A 20,235-nucleotide genomic window follows, 5' to 3' on the forward strand; every position below is an offset into this window, starting at 1 on the left:
TTTGAACATATCTACATTGTGCTATTGCCCCAACTATTGAAATGGAATAATATGACCTCCTAAAAATATTATTATATTTAATCCCTATGATATTCCACTATTAAATTCTATTATTTTAATTTCTTCAGGATTTACAATTACACGAAGACATAATTTAATAGTTAATAATAAAAACAAATCTAGAACTCCCCTCATTTTTACTATTATATTTTAGGAATGTATTTTTCATTTATCCAAATAATTAAATATTTAGAAGCTCCTTTTTTTTGTTCAATTTTTGGTCAGGTTTTTTTTATAACTATGTACTGGATTCCATGGTCTTCATGTTATATTAGGAATTGTATGTTTACTCACAAGTTTTAACACTATGCTTACTGGATTCGTCCAAATGACAGATTCCAATATTTTCACTTTATTTCTACGGGTATATATCATTTACGAAATGGCTAAAAATTTGTATAGATATATTCTTGTGTTATTTATAAGATAATGTGAAATAGTCATTTTTAGCTGTCAACTTTGCCGAACCGCAACCAACACAATTGACCGCAGTACCAGAAGCGACACATCGAACCACAGCATTCAATTATTCAGAACGATGCTATTTGAAGCAGTGATATAGAGTACTCTGAACACCCTCGTCTCCCTTCGCACCCCAACGGCATATTTACCCTGGCAGCGAAGTAGTTGATGATCATGCTGACAACCTTCTCCTCCTCATTCTCCTCCATCGGTTTCACGCACATTTTTCTCCTGGTCATGCGAACTGTACCGCGTGAGAAAGCACAGCAGATGTTACCGGGCTCCACGAATTCCACGATGGAAAAAGCAAACGCGTCGTCGCTCCTCCTCGAGCTTATCCCGTCACTTCGCCGATCCGATCCCGAGGTGTGCAACACGCGAACGCACTCCTCTCAATTTCATTTTCCCTCGACTCCCTCTCCGATCGAACCCGAGTGCGACTGAAAACGTGTCCGGGCGCAATCCGTGTCTCGATATAAACAAGGATTATCGCGACTAAGTCATCGACAGCTTTCCGGATCCCCAATTTACGGGTTCCGTGGAGTCGTCGAAACCAATCGGACCTGCTATCCCCGTTTAATCAAATTGTCAGCTTTCTTAGCAAACAGCAGTCTAGGTTAATTTCCTCTTTTGGCAAATGACGTTCAACGAAGAGATAAAATCTTCTGCCTTCTTTCCACTGATGATTCAATAGCTTATCTTGTTTCTTTTTACGATCGACTTATCGACTTTATCTGATACTACGTTCCGTGTAAGTCTACATTCCACGATTTGTCGAGGATCTACCGATGACTCGATCCCACGTGAAACTCTTCGCTGTTTTGGAGCACGTTGCAAGTGTCCAAGTCTACAATGCACCTAATAGAAACATAAAATATATACACTGTCTTCTCCTTCTTCTCACTGATGATTCAATTTTCTATCTCCAGCTTCTTTCCACCTTGAGTTCAGCGATCTTATCCGGTAGCTCGAGCGCCACTTTCCCCGATGCACCAATGATTTATTGACGATTGAATCGCGCGCTATGCCAACTTTGTTGTCGAGCCGGGTCGAAAGTGTCCAACGTCGTGGGACCGACGCGTCGCAGCAACGTTATCAGTACACGTGCGGGCCTGATAAGCTCGACCAATGTCAGGATGCAACGTAATCGGCGGACTGCGTCACCGGTTTCGTGTGGATGGATACCACGTCGGAGATAGAGTCGCAAGCTTTTGCCGGGAGACTGTTCCCAGCTGGTGGGGATTTCACAGCCCCAACAGAATCGATCGTGAATTGTTGACAGTACGATTAGAAACAGGCGGACACCTGTACTCGAACAATTTTATTAAGAGATTCGTGATCGTTACACGCTGGTTTATTGCTCTTCTCTTATATCGTTAAGCAACTTTGCTCCGCACGGTGTTCGGAGAATTGTACAAGTTATACTTTATTTATCAGTTCGGGTTTTTAATGATAATGGGTACTCGTCGATATCGTCTTGCGTCGGATGATCGAAATAAATGTTGTTTTGTGCATCGTGTGTTGGAAAATTGTTTCACGACAGACTATAGTCTACTTTTCCAACACATATTTCACGTGACACAACTTCAACGGAGTATCTGCACTAGACGGAAATCACTGTATCTCTCTGATCCATTAAACATTGAATACTTAATATCAACACTTTCAATTACCAATATTGCAACCAGAAATGCTTCGAGCAACCCAGTAACAGTTTCAGACGTCTTCAAGCAGCCTCAACGAACCACCGCCATTTTCACCATCCGTCCAACTTCCCGAAACTGTCTTCCAAGTTACGCAAGAGTAAAAACAGTACGTCCAACACTCCAAAGTCCGATCATTATTCACAAGGGAAGATTTCCGACCGTTTACGTCCAGCTGGAGAACGTAGAACCGACGCAATCGAATAGCTTGCAAGTCCTCGCGTGTTGCTTGTCCACCTAAGACTAAGGTTCTTCGCTTCCGTCGAACGGCGGTGAAACTGAATTTCCTACCTGACAACAATAGCTCCGTAGGGATTTCTATTCACTGGCGAAAGCACGAGCCGAGAATTCCATCGGGCCCGGCTCAGGTATCCGACCGATACCCCCGAAAACGGGACCTACGTTTCCAGGCATGGCCCAGACAGTCCCAAGCCTCTTTTCCCCTTCTGAGCCCCAACCGAGGGATTTAAATCGACAGGCTATTTAAACGATCTACCGCCACTTCCGCGCCGATCAGTCCCGATTTACGCTTCCCTGATTCGACGGAAATCTTTTTACGACCCCCTCGCATCGTATTTCTGTAATTATGATTTACCTCGACGTTCCTCGAAATCGTAAAGCCTTCACTTTATTAGTCCGCCTTCCGTATTCTACGCTCGTGATCCTATAAATGTGTTTTCACGCGGCTTTTATTTTTCTCTATAGGAATTATACCAACAATGTAACTTGGAGTCCTTTAGAATTCTTCAGAATATTTCACTCTGAAGTGAATAATTTTTTAAATACCAGATTTTCAGAAATCAATGCACAAGTGTCGACATCCTACACAATTTCTTCACCAATAAAATAGGCCAACACGATTCGTAGACGCTACCGTCGACACCGAAGATGATCGTCGAACGTGACAGACGGTTCCTCAGTCCGCACTTGAGGAGAACCGCGAAAACACAAGCGGTATTTTCAGCAGACGTTGCCTCTCGTCGGTTTTCGTCGATTGCGGGGCCGTCGACCCTGCAGACAGTCCGAGAGCTTCTTTGATGCTCCTTTATTTGGGCACGAGTCCCTTTATTTACCGGCGTCTGTCCGTCGATAAATTATCGCACACCGTCATCCGCGGCGGGCTGCCCGAATCCGCTTTGACACCGAGCTCTCCGACTATTTCTCGGTGAGCCTCCAATTTTTGGAGTCGGTGAATGTTTCCAATTTTTGGAGTCGCTCCGCTTTTTGGAACTCCCTTCGACTTGCTCTCTAGTCAATTCCCATCGGAAGATTGCTTAATCACATTGGAAAGTTTCAACTACTGTGGCGCGCGACTCCGAAATTTACAAAATGTCTGCTACTGAGGACTCTTCTCTTCTTAGCCAGTTTTTCACATAAATTTTCTCATATTGTAATCGACTTCTGCAATTTGAACATTACGCTGCAAAGCTTGAACTTCTGTGGCGCGACTCCGAAGTTTACAAGAGGTCTGCTGGCGAGGACTCTTTTCTTCTTAGCCGGTTTTTCACATTAATTTTCTCGTATTTTCTCGTATTGACTTCCACAACTCTAAAATTATATTAGAAAGTTTGAACTCCAATATTGCCCGAAAATTTTCGCCACTATTCTCCGGGAAAATATGAAAACAATGAACACTGTGCAACGCTGCTATACAGTCACTGATTCGTAAAAGCACCTTCATGTAATTCCAGAAAAATCCATCATTAATAATCGTGTGATAATCAAAATTAACATCGATTAGAATTTTGTGGATCCGTTAGAAATTGGGGAATAGAATGGTTGGCTTAATGTACGTGTGTACTGTTTTTGATTTTAGCGTCGGGTTCACAGGATTTCGCGGGAGCAGATGATTTCGCGGCAAAATCTCGTCGTCGACTGGCGCAGATGTTGCTCATCCGCGTAGTCGAAGTCAAGGGATCCTTGGGGCGCACCTTTGTGCCACGACCAAAAACCCTGCCCCAGCATTCAGGTGAGGCAAAACGGGTCACCCCTTGGCCTCTCAGTCCCCCTGGACCCCTCGGCCCTCGGTGGCACCGGTAAGAAGGACAAAAACGTCTTCGAGGGGTTCTCAAATCACGTCGCGCAACCTCCGACCGATGCAGCTGGGATGCACTGTGACAAATGCTGCTCGCAGATGCGGAAATCGTGGAGACACACGCTCTTCAACTCGTCCCTTAAAAAATCCCTTCCCTACCCTTTTTTCCGTGAAACGGGACGCGAATTTTCTTGTCACGAGCACACCAAAGAAATTTTCTGGACAATAGCGACAATTTCATTCATTTTTGTCATCTTCAATTTTTGTATAAATAATTGCATCTTTCAAATGAAACAAAAATAATTCCTTACAGTTCAATGCTGTGTCCTATGTTCATGTTACATATACAAATTAATTCGTCCTCACAATCAAACAGTAGCAAATTTTAGATCGAATTATAAAATTGTTCAATGTATTTATGAAATTATTTTCGATACTACAATATATTCTCATTTTTTGTAAATATTCAACAAATTCACAAAGAAGGGATCACGAATTAATTTGTATAACTACTATACTCTCATAATTATTAATGAAAAAAATGTCATTGATTCGTACGTAACAATTAGAATTTTGTTTTACATGGGAGAAGAGTTTTCTACATACCAAATTGGGAAAAATAAATGAGGTCTCGAGGCTGGTCGCGATGGGCTATAAATTTCCGCGCAGGACAATACGTTTCACGGAGTTATAAGAGTCACGGGTTTTTACACGTTCGCTCTTTTACCGGGTCGAGGGTTTCGTAAACAATTCGTGATAGCACGTCGCACTTTAACCGGATCGATCTGTGAAGAAGTCGTCGGTGTACCGCTCGAAAACCAGTTCGTTCCCTCCTTTGTTCCCCTGAAGGGGTCGGCTAACTCCTCGTCGATAGAGAGTAAAAGTACCTTCTTCTATTTCAGGTACTCTCTCGCCAGTAACTATTCACACCGGGATCGCCGAAGTTTACGTATTCTTGCGAAATCCGAGAGGTTCTTCTTCAACCTCGGTGAAAAATTTAGATAAACGCTTTTACTACCGCCGTTGCATCCATTTTAGTAATCCTAGACGTGCTGAAAATAATTTATAATGTCCCATGAACATTGAACAGGAGCTTGTTTATTGATATTTTGCACGACCTTTGTTTTAATATGAGCACGAGTCAATTTGCTTGACAATTTTCCACAAAACTAGCTTTACAGTTATGACAAATGCTAAAACAATAATTTTATCCTTGCAGATAGTGTTCAATGTTCCTCTTAAAATATTTTTAAAATGCCACGAATAATATACTCTCTTCGTGGAATATTTACAAAATGTCACGAAGTATGCTCCATCGCAAAATATTAATAAAAAATTAAAAGTGTTTTAAAAACACCAGGATAATGGCAACGATCGATATGAACGAAATGAATGATTTTGAAATAGTATCGTTTAAATAATATCGATGGGATATCGCGCAGCATATCACCAAGGCAACTCGATCCATTATAAATTGTCGAAGGTAATCGGCATTCTTTGGTTGCATCGAACGAACACTGCCAATGATCATTTGGAGAACTTTTGCTCTTTTAATTAATTTACGGCGAACCCATAGGGATTTAAGGCAAGCTGGACTTTAAATTCTATCGCGGGACAACTTTACGAGAATCTCGTGTTTAAATGGATTTCTTCGGGTGGCTAACCCGATAAGATCACAAGATATTCAAAATATTTTTTCCCCGCCGAGAAGTAACGACAGATAAAATTTCTTTCATCTTCCACACGGTGCACGCATACGTCCACCGGTTTCGTGTATTTTTTATTACCGGAGTGTGAATGTTTATACGCGTTTCCATTATCGTAAATTACTTCACAGGTGCAAGGAACAAAGAGACGTTTACTTTGTCAACCGAAAGGTGAATTAGAGTAAAAACAAGATGGAAATATTTTTACTCGTGCATGGTAAAAAACCTGCTTGTTATATTTTTTCTGCAGTCTACAAAGGATCATGTTAGGACCACAAGGGTAGTTATAGGGTGAGCACGGTGTAATGAATTAATTCATCTGTTCTGTTTAACGAAAAATTACGAAAAAATTAATGAACATTCTACCTGGTAGCCCACACAACAGTGAATTATTTCAGAATTTTTGATTGCAAAATCGGTTTTTTAAAAAATCCGGAAACATAAAATTGTCGAATTTAAATGTGGTCTGGTTGGATGAATTATTTCTTCTGTTCTAAAAATTATATAAAAAATTACGAAAAAATTCGTGAAAATTCTACTTAATCGCACACACGACAGTGAATTATTTCAGAATTTTTGGTTGCAAACTGATTATTTTTAAAATCCGGAAGCATAAAATTGCCAATTTTAAATGTGGTCTGGTTGAATGAATTATTTCTTCTATTCTAAAAATTATATAAAAAAATACGAAAAAATTCGTGAACATTCTACTTAATCGCACACACAATAGTGAATGACTTCAGAATTTTTGGATGCAAAATCGATTTTTTATAAAATCCGAAGCATAAAATTGTCGAATTTAAACGTGGTCTGATTTAAGGAATTATTTCTTCTGTTCTAAAAATTATATAAAAAATTACGAAAAAATTCATGAACATTCTACTTAATAGCACACACGACAGTGAATTATTTCAGAATTTTTGGTTGCCAAATCGATTTTTTATAAAATCCGAAGCATAAAATTGTCGAGTTTAAACGTGGTCTGATTTGAGAAATTATTTCTTCTGTTCTAAAAAATATATAAAAAATTACGAAAAAATTCGTGAACATTCTACTTAATCGCACACACAATAGTGAATGATTTCAGAATTTTTGGTTGCCAAATCGATTTTTTATAAAATCCGAAGCATAAAATTGTCGAATTTAAACGTGGTCTGATTTAAGGAATTATTTCTTCTGTTCTAAAAATTATATAAAAAATTACGAAAAAATTCGTGAACATTCTACTTAATCGCACACACAATAGTGAATGATTTCAGAATTTTTGGATGCAAAATCGATTTTTTATAAAATCCGAAGCATAAAATTGTCGAATTTAAACGTGGTCTGATTTAAGGAATTATTTCTTCTGTTCTAAAAATTATATAAAAAATTACGAAAAAATTCATGAACATTCTACTTAATAGCACACACGACAGTGAATTATTTCAGAATTTTTGGTTGCCAAATCCAAATACAGAAGATAAAAATAGGAATAAAATAAACTTCGCACTGATTCCAACTCTGATTCCAAAGGATCAACACATCGGAGTGTTTGAAGACCATAAGCGAGAACTCTCGGCGCAGAAGCGAAAGAAATTTCTCGGGACACGGAATACGTATCGATACAAGAAATCTGCTCTCGGAACACCTGCGACTCGCATGCGAGACGGTCTGGAAAGCAATCTGCCGCCGTGAGATTTGAGAACACCTGCAGACTTACCGGATCGATATTTTCCATGCTGCGACGTCCGTCTACTTTTACGTCCAGCGTGGGGGCAGCTTGTCGCTTTATGAAACAAAACGGAAGCGAAGGGCAAAGGTGACATCCCCGAGAAAAAGGAGTCCTTTTCCGAGCTACGATGGATCTATGTATAATTCGATCGCTACAGAGACGTAGATCCAGTGGTGCGAGCGGATTCACGTTGCAACTATTTTTGTGCAAAATAGTTCATAGAGTATGGAAAGTTCATAGTACGTTATACAGTCTTCGAAAAATGCACTTTCTTGAAAGGGTTGAATTCTGAGGTCATTTGAAGTCACTTTTTCTTTTGCGAAAATCTTCTGCGCGGTTTCGTTTCCGAGTTATTAACGTCAACTTCTAATTGGTCCGTGTTTTTCGTTAATAACTCGGAAACGAAGTCGCGCAGAACATTTTTATTATTATTATTAACATTTATTATAGACGGACCGAAGCCCTCTTACATAAATGTTTACAATAGAAAACAATAAAAGACTACTCGTATAATAACGTAGAAGGGACATGCACAAAAACTAATGGTACAAGCTATATGGTACTATCCAATAATCCTGCGTAATTGTTTTTTAAAAGTGTGCAAAGACTCAATAAAAAAATCAATATGATTATAGAGAGTGCTAGAGTCTGGAATAATGCGATTTATTGGATTAATTAATCCATAAGTAGATCTGGCTTTAAGTGTTTGAAATGCTGCTCTAGTTCTCGATACACGTTCAGGTACATAGAAATTGATTTGCGTAAGTAGAGAGGAACAATCAGTATGATTATTAATTAAATTAAAAATAAAGCTCTAGTCGGATACTCTTCTTCGAGCAGACAATGTTTCTAGGTTCATTGTGGTTAATATTGTGGAGTATTCGTGGTGAAAGAATGACATTGGATTATTTAGCTTATATGAACAAAACCTGAGAAATTTATGTTGAACTCTCTCGAGCATGATTTTGTAATTAAAGCTTTTTGGAGACCATATAATTGAAGCATATTCTAACAGGAGACGGACGAGGATGATATATAGCAATCTAAGTGTGTGGATTGAATGAAAATCAGTGGAAAAACGAAGTATGAAAGCGAGTGTGTCTTTAAGCTGAGTTAACAATGTAATAAATATGGTTGGAAATGTCCATTTTTTTGCAAAGGAAAAAGTGACTTCAACTTACACTGCAATAAATATAACACACCTTCGAAACTCAATAGATAAAGAGATAGCGTGAGTCGATTGTTTAGCTGGGGGAATATTTCGGCAGTCTGGAAAGTGTAACAGATTTTTCCAGCGTGACCATTTCGAAAAAAGTTCCACTCGAATGTCTTCTTTTTTTCAGGAGCAGCAAGGCTCACCGTAACGATCTCGGGGACAGAATCTCCGGTGTCGAGCGTGTTTGTAAAAATTTCGAACAGCTTGCGAGCGCCCCTCGAGAGTTCGAGGAACAGAAACGAAACACAATGGGCGTGATGTTTAAAGTGCTTGTTGTTTGAATAAAAGGAGAAAAGGTGCGCGACGCGCCCGTCACCGACTGCTCAATGTACCGAGAGATTCGAGAGATCGAAGATACGTGATTGGAAAACCGGAGTTTCGTTTTCCGTGCCTCGAAAGCGAAACGTTGCGCGCGGCCCGCGAGAGCCCGAGTATTTCAACCGGAAGCACAGTGGATGTAAAAGCTGCAACAAAAGAATCGACTACGACGATTTATCTTGCGAGGTTCGGTGGGGATCTTCTCGAATACGTGAGAGTGTTACCTGAACGAAATCGTCACACATTTTTAGTTCATGAATTTCGGAAACTTTACGTGTTCGTAGACGAACACTTGGACGAACAATTTTTTTTAGATTTAATGTTCTTTCTTTTAGAACCTAATCAAATTCTAGTTTTTTCTTATCAACATCTTTGAGCATTGAGATAGAGATCATATTTGAGTAAAATATTGTTTAATATTAACAACAAATATTGTCTAATATTAACAGCAAATATTACCCAACATGTTTTGCACGAAATTAATTGGTGAATCTTTATTTTAATTGCAGGCCGAGCAAGATTGCACACGGATCACGAAATAGGTGACTTTTCTGATTCATTTTTTATCAGACTCAATTAAAATTAGCCTTGAGACATTCGCCTAACAGGAAGCTTCCTCGAATCTTCCGATTTCTTCAGGATCGGTCAAAAGAAGAAAGTTGCCCGCCGATAATTACGGATTTAGAGAGCGGAAGCTATTCCGTGTATCGAACCGTTCTATGCGGAAGTGGGGACGCCGAATTCCAGAAGCGGAATCGTCCCGCTTCATACTCGGCACGAATCTCGATCTAATCTGCAAGTCTAATGCACATCGACGTGGCGCTGACAGATTCCCCGAAAGTATTCGTCGCGATAAGGATCTACGACGGGACAGCATGCCGGGGATCTTCTTCGGTGTCCCGGAACAGGAGACGTCTAGGCGTTAATTGCGAGCTCGAGGCGCGGCGCGGCGGATAAAGTAATTATTTCGAGACATTTCGCCGATTAACGACTTTTACACCGCGCCGAAACAGCCTCGGCAGGTGACGGAGTAAATGAAGATGTTCCTGAAGTGACGTCGTTAATTCGTCTGTTCTCTGGCGGTATTTATGCGACTATTTGCAGATTGTGATTCGTAGAAAATTTTCCAGTGGAGGAAAAAATTGCACCTATTGGTCGTAAATGCATGAAGTTCAAACAATACGGAACAAGTGATAGAAAATTAGAGTTAAACAGGGTTAATTCCGAATTGCAGATCGGAAAACTGAGAAGAACATTTTTCAGCAGAGCTCCAACATTCATTTTCGCGTTGAAAAAATGTCCGAGTCGCCGGCGCATGGAGACGCGAATTAGCATAAAGGCCAGCAGCCTAGTTGCGACTCGCATTCAAAAGGAAACACACTTTTGCCGTTTGCAGTGTACAATGAGCCGGTTCTATGAATCGGGCCGGTATACCGGACGACTGCCATTCAGCATTGTAAAAGATCGGAAATTATAGTGAATGGAAATTACAGGGATTTAAAGTAGAGCTAGTAGGTACCAATGAAAAATTTACTTACGACGATTCTGTTGGGGGTGACGTCCAAGGGTCGTGCTCCGAGGACAGGGGTGGCTGGTGCGCTACCCCTTCGACAGGCCTTCTCGTAGGACGTATCTGAAACACAACGGGGAAACGTTTGCAATCTAGCGCAGGGTAATTCGACGAGTGGGCGTTTCCAGCGCGCAGGGTGCCGCGAGCCGGGCATTAATTATTGTATCTCGTTTCGGGCGCGAATGGTAATTCGCGTAAACTGAAACCGCATTGTCGAAATAATTGCGTTCGTCACGGGATTCCTCGCTGCTGGAAAAATCGCGCTACCTGGGGCTTGTATTTCATTTTTAATTGCCCCGGGCGTGGCGGGTCGTTTTTCGGCAGGCAGGCTGTTACACTCGTTAAGTCTTCTGTCATGATCATTCATCATGCTGTGGCGGTCATTGTTGTGACTTGCTGCAGGTTAATTGTCTGCCGGACTAATTCTTTTTATCGTATTAGGTTGGAAGGGTAGTATTTTAAAGGAAACATTTCAATCAACTTATAAAAATATATGTTTAATATTATTCAATGATATAATTTCTATTGTTTTTAACAACTTGTGTTATCATCTTTCACACAACCTGTCAATTCCTGTTTCCCAATGGCTCACTAGCAACATGTGTTTTTCATTTACAAGCAAAATTATCTGCTTACTTAACCCTTTGCGCTCGGAGCTACTTGAACTCAAAAATGAAACATTTCTTCCGCGACCTAGTATAATTCAATTCTATATTAACTCTCTTCTTTACGTACGAATATAAAATTGATCTAATACCTCATACAATACTTTAATATTTAATAATGTATTAGATACCATCCTATGTAATAATCTAAAAATCTAAACAATATTTTACACCACTCAAGTGCTAAGGGTCAACATGCGACAGAACTTTCCCTCCAACGTAATATTTAACAGGCATTGTACTTAATAAAATTTATCAGCAGGTACTTAGGCACTGCAACTGGGAGAAACCCAAAGGGTTACTCCTTATCCCAAAACTTAACTTAGTTCTGGATCATCAGAATGGTTCCAAATGAAACGTGGTTCGCTCAAGAAGCTGATGAAACGAACCTCGCCGGGGATTAGCACACCTGTTATCGATTTGCTATCTCCAACGACGGAGACCTTTGTGTGGTTTGTGCACTACTCCAGGAAGAGGAAGAAAAACGCATGGAATCGCGATTAAAGAGGACTTCCGGTTGTTCGGTTAGTTGAACTCGGTCACGGCATGGCTCGAGCAATGTTGTAGGAACCCGGTGGATTTCAATACGGGCAACGGCGCGCTTTTGTGTTGGTAAAGGCCATTCAGCCGGGCCCTTGTAATGCTGAGGTTCTATCGAAAACGCGATAGAAACGGCCACAATGGCGGCGGAACGCGCGCAGGTACCGCGACCGGTCAGCGTCATTCCGCCCAGGAATCCGTCAACAGAGGAAGCAATTGTTGCGACAGGAGTGCTGGTTACCTGATACCTGTTGTTGCTCCGGTATTCGAACGATGATTCGCGAGAAATATAAAAGAATGGCCGCGTTGTTTCCCAGAGTGCGATAAGACACTCAGGTAGAATATTAATCGATAGACTGCGGAACTTGATGCACTTGTAGCAAAATTGGGTAGATGAAGTTCAAAATTGTTGAACAATCTCAAAAATTGAAGATGTCAATTACACGATTTCTCCTCTATTAAAATCATTAAGGGAAGAAATAAAATTCAATGTAGTCTCTAATCTTACGATCGATGCAGACAATTTTTATTTTGCATAAAGACCCGCAGTCTAGTCATTAATTATAATGTGACATGAATTATAACTCTTTGTAAAAAAAAACAAACCCTGATTGAATTTTCTTCTATGCATTCCATTAAGATTAGTTATTCTCCGAAAACCATTATATATTCACATTGTCTGCTTTTTTTCTAAAAAAGAACTTTGGGTTTATGAGACCCGAGCGTGAAGTACATGTTTCAAAAAATAAGTGTAATCAGGCTTGTTTGTGTAATAAAAATTCTACTACGAGTCGCAAATGACCCGTGACGTCGTACTAGGGTTGCAACCGATCGAGCGCGACTGTTAACTCCTCGGAGCACGTCGAAATAATAAGTGTCGACAGTTTGAACGTTTCAAAGCGATCAATTTAAATGCTATTCTCGAGACGACGACGACGACGTTACTTCGTGTAGCAGTCGTTTCCATTTAATCCGACCTAAAGCCACTCGACACGACGAGCTCAAGCGAGTGGCGTGCTTCAAGTTCCCTTTTTCTTCGTCTTCTTCTCGCTCTCTGCCCCTCTCTTTCTCGCTTCGGTCACGTTTCCGGCAACGGAAATCAGCCGCGGGAGGAGAAGAAACGAAAGCAGCCCTGTAATTAACGCCCTTTGCGAGGGTCCAACCAGCCCCCCGGACCTTTCCCTGGGCCTTTCTGTTTACGGTCAGCGGTTTAAACGCTTCTCTCCTGCACAAGAGTCTCGAGTTACCTTGGTCTTTCTTTCTTCCTCTCCTGGGCCAGCCCCGAACCCGAGGGAGGCTGGGCCCAGGACAACGAGAATTTGTGTGCTTCTTACCGCTAACGATCTGTCCTGCTCTTTCAGCTCCCCCTGTCACTCGATTTCATTCGAACGTCTGATCTACAACTCGGTTCTGCTGATTTTCTTTTCTTCTCCCGTGGTACATATACGGTGGACCAGACTTCACGTCGTAATTTATGTTCGAAAGACTTCAAAAAAGAGGTGTTAGCGAAGGTGATCAGCTAACTTCGTGTTTCAAACTTTTTTCAGGCTGAAAAACTTCTGTTTTGAATAACAAAGTGTTCTACGAGCGAGAAAAAAAAACACATTTGCAAGACACCCAATCAAGGGACGACACTGGATCTCAAAGAAAAGATGATCCACGTGAAACCAGATCCAGTCATCACTACCTAAACGTGTAACATAATATTGACAGACTGTGATCGAGTCAAAATATCCATCAGGTGCTCCTATACTGGGTGGTATGTAATTACGTCAATGATACTCGATGCTTGACAAGCGACAATTTTTATGTGGGGTCATTGACCTGTATGAATACGGGATATGATCACATTGTAATGAATATTCTATCAACTATCAAGTCAGAATTTTTAGATGAACAAGAAAAACATTAACTAATAATGAACAAACAAGACTAATAATTAATCAAATCAATGCTATATTTCGTTTTATTCATTTTTAATAATGTCGCACGAGGAATGAAACATATGAAACCACCGGACGTGCCAAGATCAACTTTAATTTCATGTTTAAATTAAAAGCGATATGCGGTGTAATTTTCATGATAATTTGCAAAGGATTTCAAAATTTAGTAATTCGAGAGCAAAAAATGATTTCGCCGGCAAACAGCTCGGCGATTACGCAGACGCGACCGCCAGCTGGACCGCTTTTGTCAAATCACGTAACAATTTCGAGCAAGAATAAAAAAAAATAAGAAGCCACAAGAAGACGAAGAAGAAAGAAAAAACCGTTCTCGACCGCGTCTTGAAAGTCCAGTTTGTCGGCGGGAGGGAAAAACTAGCCCCTGAACTGGTTGCGCGTACCGCGGAGGCACGAATGGAAAAAGGCGACGCACGTGTCGCGGCTGAATGGCCGCTTTCTTTACCGACGACCTGTGACACGAATTCAATGCCGTTCGACAAAGGGACAGAGTACAAAAGGCAACAGGCGGACTTCTTGAAACTGATAGCGCGGCCGACGAGCGAAGAATGCTGTTTCGCGGCAACTTTGTGGTCGTCAATTGTGCGCACTTCTGCTCGCGCTGCGGGCTGCCATCTTGACCACTATCCGTGGTCAAGCTTCAGGAGGATTCTACTTTGGCGTGAAAAATTACTGGCCTAAACATCGTGTTTTATAGAGAAATTGGAGCTGACAAATACTGAAACATTGCATTCATTAAGGAGTATCAAAATCGTCATTCAATTACTCAGCTCCTGGCTATTCGATTAACTGAACAACTGTTAGAAACGAAAGAAAGACTAACGTGTCTACAAGAAATACAGCAAAGGAGCTTCAGGATCTAAGAAAATTGTCTATCCCCTCCACTTCGGGGTATACAGAACAGTGTAAAGTGGCTACTTAAAGCCACAGAGAATTTTAAATGGTAGGATTATATTAGAACAATTATAAAATAGTTGGGTGTAAGCAGAGTTGATCAAAAATTTTATTTAAATAATGTTAGATATGTGGTATAAAAAGATAGACACGCAATAAATATAAATTTTCATTTAAATTTTTCATTTAAATAAAATTTTTGCCCAACTCTGCTTACAGCCAGCGATTTTATAATTGTTCTAACATAATCCTACTATGTATTTCGTAGGATAAGAAAATTTATGTTTATTGCGTGTCTATCTTTTTATACCACATATCTGTGGTTGTAAGGAAAAACGCCGCATGACAATTTCAAAAAATTCGAGTTTATGCATTCATTGAGCTGTAGGGATCTACGTATTTACCAGAAACAAAGTCGTGAAAACAAATTTCAGAAGGCTAAAAAAAATAATTCAACCGACGTCCTACGTTCAGAATTAGTGATAAGAACTTTAACTGGGAATATCTCGGAAGTATGTGACTGAAATATGGAATTTCGTTATGGGGGATTGGGTGTAATTCGCAAACAAATGAACGAATAAAATTAGCTAACTTGATAACACGAACAGCGGACCAACAGGACCTCCCGGAGTCCGCGCCGCCCACCGAAAGTAGCAAAGTAGCAGAGAGACCGGTGGAAGCGACGCAGTTCGTTGTGCAGACGCACATACACACCACGCCCTCGCACTGACAGAGCACGAAACGCGAGTGGCGCATGAATAGCTAATTGGCCGGGCAGAAAGGGCACCGGTTCGCGGCTCGGTCGTGGACCCTTTTCCCTGGGCGACGCGATGGATGCACGCGGGTCCCGCGGGCTGCAGCTGCACCGGGCACGGCTTGGCGCGGCGGCGTGCAGCGAGAAAACGCATCTTTTGTGCGTTGTACTCGAGTACCACGGAGGAGGCGGTGCACAAAGAGGGCCTCGGACCGGCGGAATCAATTGAAATTGAAACGAAATGAAACGAAACGGAGTCATGCAAGCCACCCCTGCCAGAGAGACCCCATTTTTTCGAGCCATACCGTTTAACCGAGCCATAGTGACCGCGTGACGCAAGTTATTAATGATTCGCTGGTCGCGGCACGCGAAACCCTTTCATCTCGAACTACTGCCGATCGAGATATCGGTCTCCGCCCGAGCCGAAAATCGATCGACATCACCTCCCCCCACCCTCTCTCTCTCTCTCTCTCTCTCTCCATTACGTTTCCGTTTCGAACGCGCTGACTGCCGACACAATGGTCGCCGGCTAGGGGTGCGATTGTTGGCATTCCTCGGCGAGCCATTAACGGGGCGTAACAACGACCCGGAACAATCAAGGATTTTTAATGAAACCGAACGACTGGTGGCCCCGTTCCGTTGATTGATACGTCTTCGTCGCTTCGTTTCATACCGCTTTTTTTATGGCCAGTTAGGTGCGGGGGGTGCGTGCGGGATACGGTTGCGATCGGTGACGGGGTTGTTTGGATGACTGTTGCGAACGCTGGGGGCCACTGACACGCCGCTGATAATGGTCACGTTATGCGGGATTAACCCCTTTTCTGTTCGACATTGATGACTCCAACCGATGAACGATCGAACCTTATGTTACCGATTCGCTAACTGTCTGCAATTTGCATTTGGATAGTCGGTCCAATTCCCGTTCAATTCGAACACTGTGTAAGTACATTTTTCGGTATCGGTATATGTATTCATACAATACAGTCGGTGTAAAAAGTATTCGTACACATTAAAAAACGAATTACTTTTTCAAAATTGGACCTAACAGCTTGAGTTTCTTTTCAGTCGTTAGAAGGATTAGTTTACTAGCTAATGTGTAAATAATTTTTTTTTTTTATTGTTATTGGTCGCAATTGCGAAGGAAATAGTAAAGGTCACGATTGTTACATTTTTTATCTGAACCTGTAATGTAAAAATTTAGAAGGAGCCTTTGGTAGGTCTAAGTAAGTTATATACTTGTGCAAAGTTTCATCGAAATCGATCAAGGATGTTACGAAATATAATTGATTGAAAATAGCAAAAATCGTAAGAATCTGCGATTTATAAATGAATCGCACACCGTAAATTCCAAGATTTTTACATCTTACAATGCCCATACCTTTTTTATCCGTCAACCAATTTCAATAAAACTTTGGACATATACATATATAACTTACTTAGATTTACAAAATACATGTTTCAAATTTTCATTACGGGCACAGATAAAAAATTTAAAAATCGTGGTCTGTACTGTTCCCTTCGTAATTGCGACCAATAACAATTACAAAAAAAATTATTGACACATTAGCTAGTAAACTAACTCTTCTAACGTCTCAAAAAAACTCAAGCTGCCGAGTCCAATTTTGAAAAATTTATTCGTTTTTAAATGGTGCACGAATACTTTGTACACCGACTGTATCTACCATTGTGCTTACCAAACTGTGTGAAAAAGATTTGTTTGTTTCAAACGAATAAAAAGATTTTTAAAAAATTTGTTTACACAGTTTGCTAAACACGATGGTAGATGTTGTACGAATATACCAATGTGTCTACAAAACTGTGTCGAAAAACTATGTTTTGAACGAATAAAAAGATTTAAAAAATTTTTGTTTACACAGTTTGGTAAACACGATGGTAGATGTTGTACGAATATACCAATGTGTCTACCAAACTGTGTCGAAAAACATTGTTTTAAACGAGTAAAAGATTTTAAAAATTTCTGTTTACGCAGTTTGATAGAAACAATAACATCGTGCAACTCTCGTTGTAATTTTTTTTAAATATCATTTGTTGTTCTCGAGATATTTGACGATGTGTTAGGCATGACTTACACCACTCGCGTGCAAAGTTCTATAATTTTCTGATCATCCGTGCGAGAATCCAAAATGATATACACAGAAAAGGTATTGATGTGTGAATAATAATGAAAATGTTGCGTGTCAGTGTAACGGTAAATAGAATGGTAAATGAAGAAGCGCATGAAATACAGTTGAGGGATTAGAATGCAGCTGAGGAGCAAGTTAATTACAGAGACAATCAATCGCAGTTGTCTACATATGAATACGATTAGGATTTAATTGAACGAAACAATGTTCTTGCGGTAACGACCAGGCGACACGGGAAACATCTGCCGCGGATCGATTCAATTTGGTTTGCTGGCCGTGAAACGTAGAAAGAGAGGCTGCAGAATCGCGGACCATTCAATGGTCAACAATGCACGATTGTGCCTCTTGCAAGGTCGACCTCTTGCATTCCGTTGCATGACGTAACGGCGAGCTAGACGCTACCGATGCCGATTGGAGTTTTGATGGGAGAAGCGAACCACTCATTAAGTCATTTATAGACCATCTGATTCGACGTGGATGCGACCACCCAAAGGGAGCTTAATTCTATACCGTTCAACTGATACAATTGCTTACTTACGACAGCGTTCTTATTGTTGTACTACTTTTACCGTTATGTGCTCACCGAAGCTAGACTTTCAATTTTTACTGAAAATTCTCATACATACAGTGGGAGTACAGACTATTCGTACACCCTTTACAAACGAATAACTTTTTCAAAATTGCACCCAACACCTTGAGTTTCTTTTTTTGTTCGAAACACTTTCGATTATATGAAAAATTTGCGGAACACCAAAATTAATGATCCGAAAAACAAACAAAAACATTCCGCGTAGAAATAAATATATTTAAGAAAATATATTATTAAATATATTTAATGTGCGTTAAAAGAATTAGTCATCTAGCTAACGCGTAAATAAATTTAAAAAATTGTTACTGGTCGCGCGCAATTGCGAAAGAAAAAATTAAGGTCACGATTTTGAGCTTCAAATGACCTTCGTAAACGTTTTCTTAATAACCAGAAATTTTTTTATAAAAATCAAATGATACTGTACTTCTTTCTTGCTGATAGGTACGTTTCCATAGATGCAACAAATGCATGATATCATAACGGCTTATTACTCACGTCATAACATGATCAATACTTAAGTGACGCAATCAATATTTCCAATGATTTATCTTTCCCTTTCTGACTCTTCCTTTCACTATTGTTGAAGTAATTAATTCCACTATTTCTCTGTAGCTCTCAGTATTAATAATCTTCGTTTACTGTACGTAAAATGTAAAATAGAAATTTTCTACCCGAATTGCAATAAACTGGAGTGAAAAAGTTTTTTATTTTCTTTCTTAATATGATTAATTAAATTCTTCTAACGTTTTTCTGTTTCCATTTACACCTATTCATCTTTGTCATGAATGCATAAAGCTGTCTGTGATCAGTAAACTCGTTTGAATTATTTCTTGAACTAAATTATTATTCGAAAAATAAGTGGTTCTAGAGAAGCTTAAATCCACATTCGTAACCATCTGATAGCAGTTGGAATTATAATTATTTCGATGTTAGGCACATTTCGTACAAGCAACTTTGTCCTCTTAATTAGTTAAATTCTTCTAACGTTGTTATTGTTTTAATTTACACCTACTCATCTTTCTCATAAATGCATGAAGTTGTCTGTGATCAGTAAACTCGTTGGAATTATTTCTTGAACTAAATTATTATTCGAAAAATAGGTGGTTCTAGAGAAGCTTAAATCCACATTCGTAACCATCTGATAGCAGTTGGAATTATAATTATTTCGGTGTTAGGTACATTTCGTACAAGCAACTTTGTCCTCTTAATTTCACGTGAACGGATGATCGTGCAGTTTTCATAAACACTGTTAAGCTTTTACCGACAAAGCTGCGCCTCCGAGTGAAACAGTGTTCAAGTACGGCATACTCACACACCGATTCCCGTGCAATTGCGTGTACCCTGACAGATAAGATCACGATGCAAAGCTCGCTGGCTGGCCGTGACAAGAAGCGGTCGCGAATTTACGAGCCTGATGTTGTTCCTCGCCACTGTCTTTAAGCTGTACGCACAACGGAGCGAATCGGCAGATTTTCACCTAAACCACCGTAAATTTCATCGTTTCCCTAATATTAATCTGGAACACTGTGTCACGTGACTGGGCCGCGGATGTTTACGCAAATGTTTATCTATTACGCGGATGTTTTCTCTGATAACTGGAGACGCTGTCGACGCGAAAGTGGCAACACGATACAGGTTCTTGCAAATCAATTTCAACCTTCTACAAATGAAATATTTTGAAGAAGGGTTTTGTAAAAGAAATCAAATCAAATGTAAATTTATTGTTAAGCAATTCAAAAATTTTATTTATTGCAAAGATGTACATCAAATACTTATCGAAAAGTATTGGTTTGGTAAGAAAGTCATTTCGGTATTTTAAGGTGAAATAGAGGCCAATTTCTTTTATTCAAGCAATGAACTTTAATGAATAAGATATTTTCCATTTTGTTCGATGATCTTTCGCCAAA

The 20,235-nt window shown here is 40.1% G+C and overlaps 1 protein-coding gene across 10 annotated transcripts in view; it reads right to left on the reverse strand.

Annotated features, from left to right (window-relative positions):
* The window catches only part of Raskol (Ras GTPase-activating protein raskol), a 204,631-nt gene that overhangs the window by 17,992 nt on the left and 166,404 nt on the right, over positions 1-20,235 (reverse strand). For 9 of the 10 annotated variants that reach the window (XM_076425070.1, XM_076425096.1, XM_076425124.1 and 6 more), the window contains one exon: positions 10,753-10,847. In XM_076425070.1, the coding sequence (XP_076281185.1) occupies positions 10,753-10,847 (95 nt within the window). Of the gene's footprint in view, positions 1-671; positions 6,868-10,752; positions 10,848-20,235 lie in introns of those variants that run through there. The other variant, XM_076425132.1, reaches the window with a different exon arrangement.

This window comes from Lasioglossum baleicum, chromosome 1 (assembly GCF_051020765.1).
Source record: "Lasioglossum baleicum chromosome 1, iyLasBale1, whole genome shotgun sequence".
In the NCBI taxonomy this organism is placed as follows: domain Eukaryota; kingdom Metazoa; phylum Arthropoda; class Insecta; order Hymenoptera; family Halictidae; genus Lasioglossum; species Lasioglossum baleicum.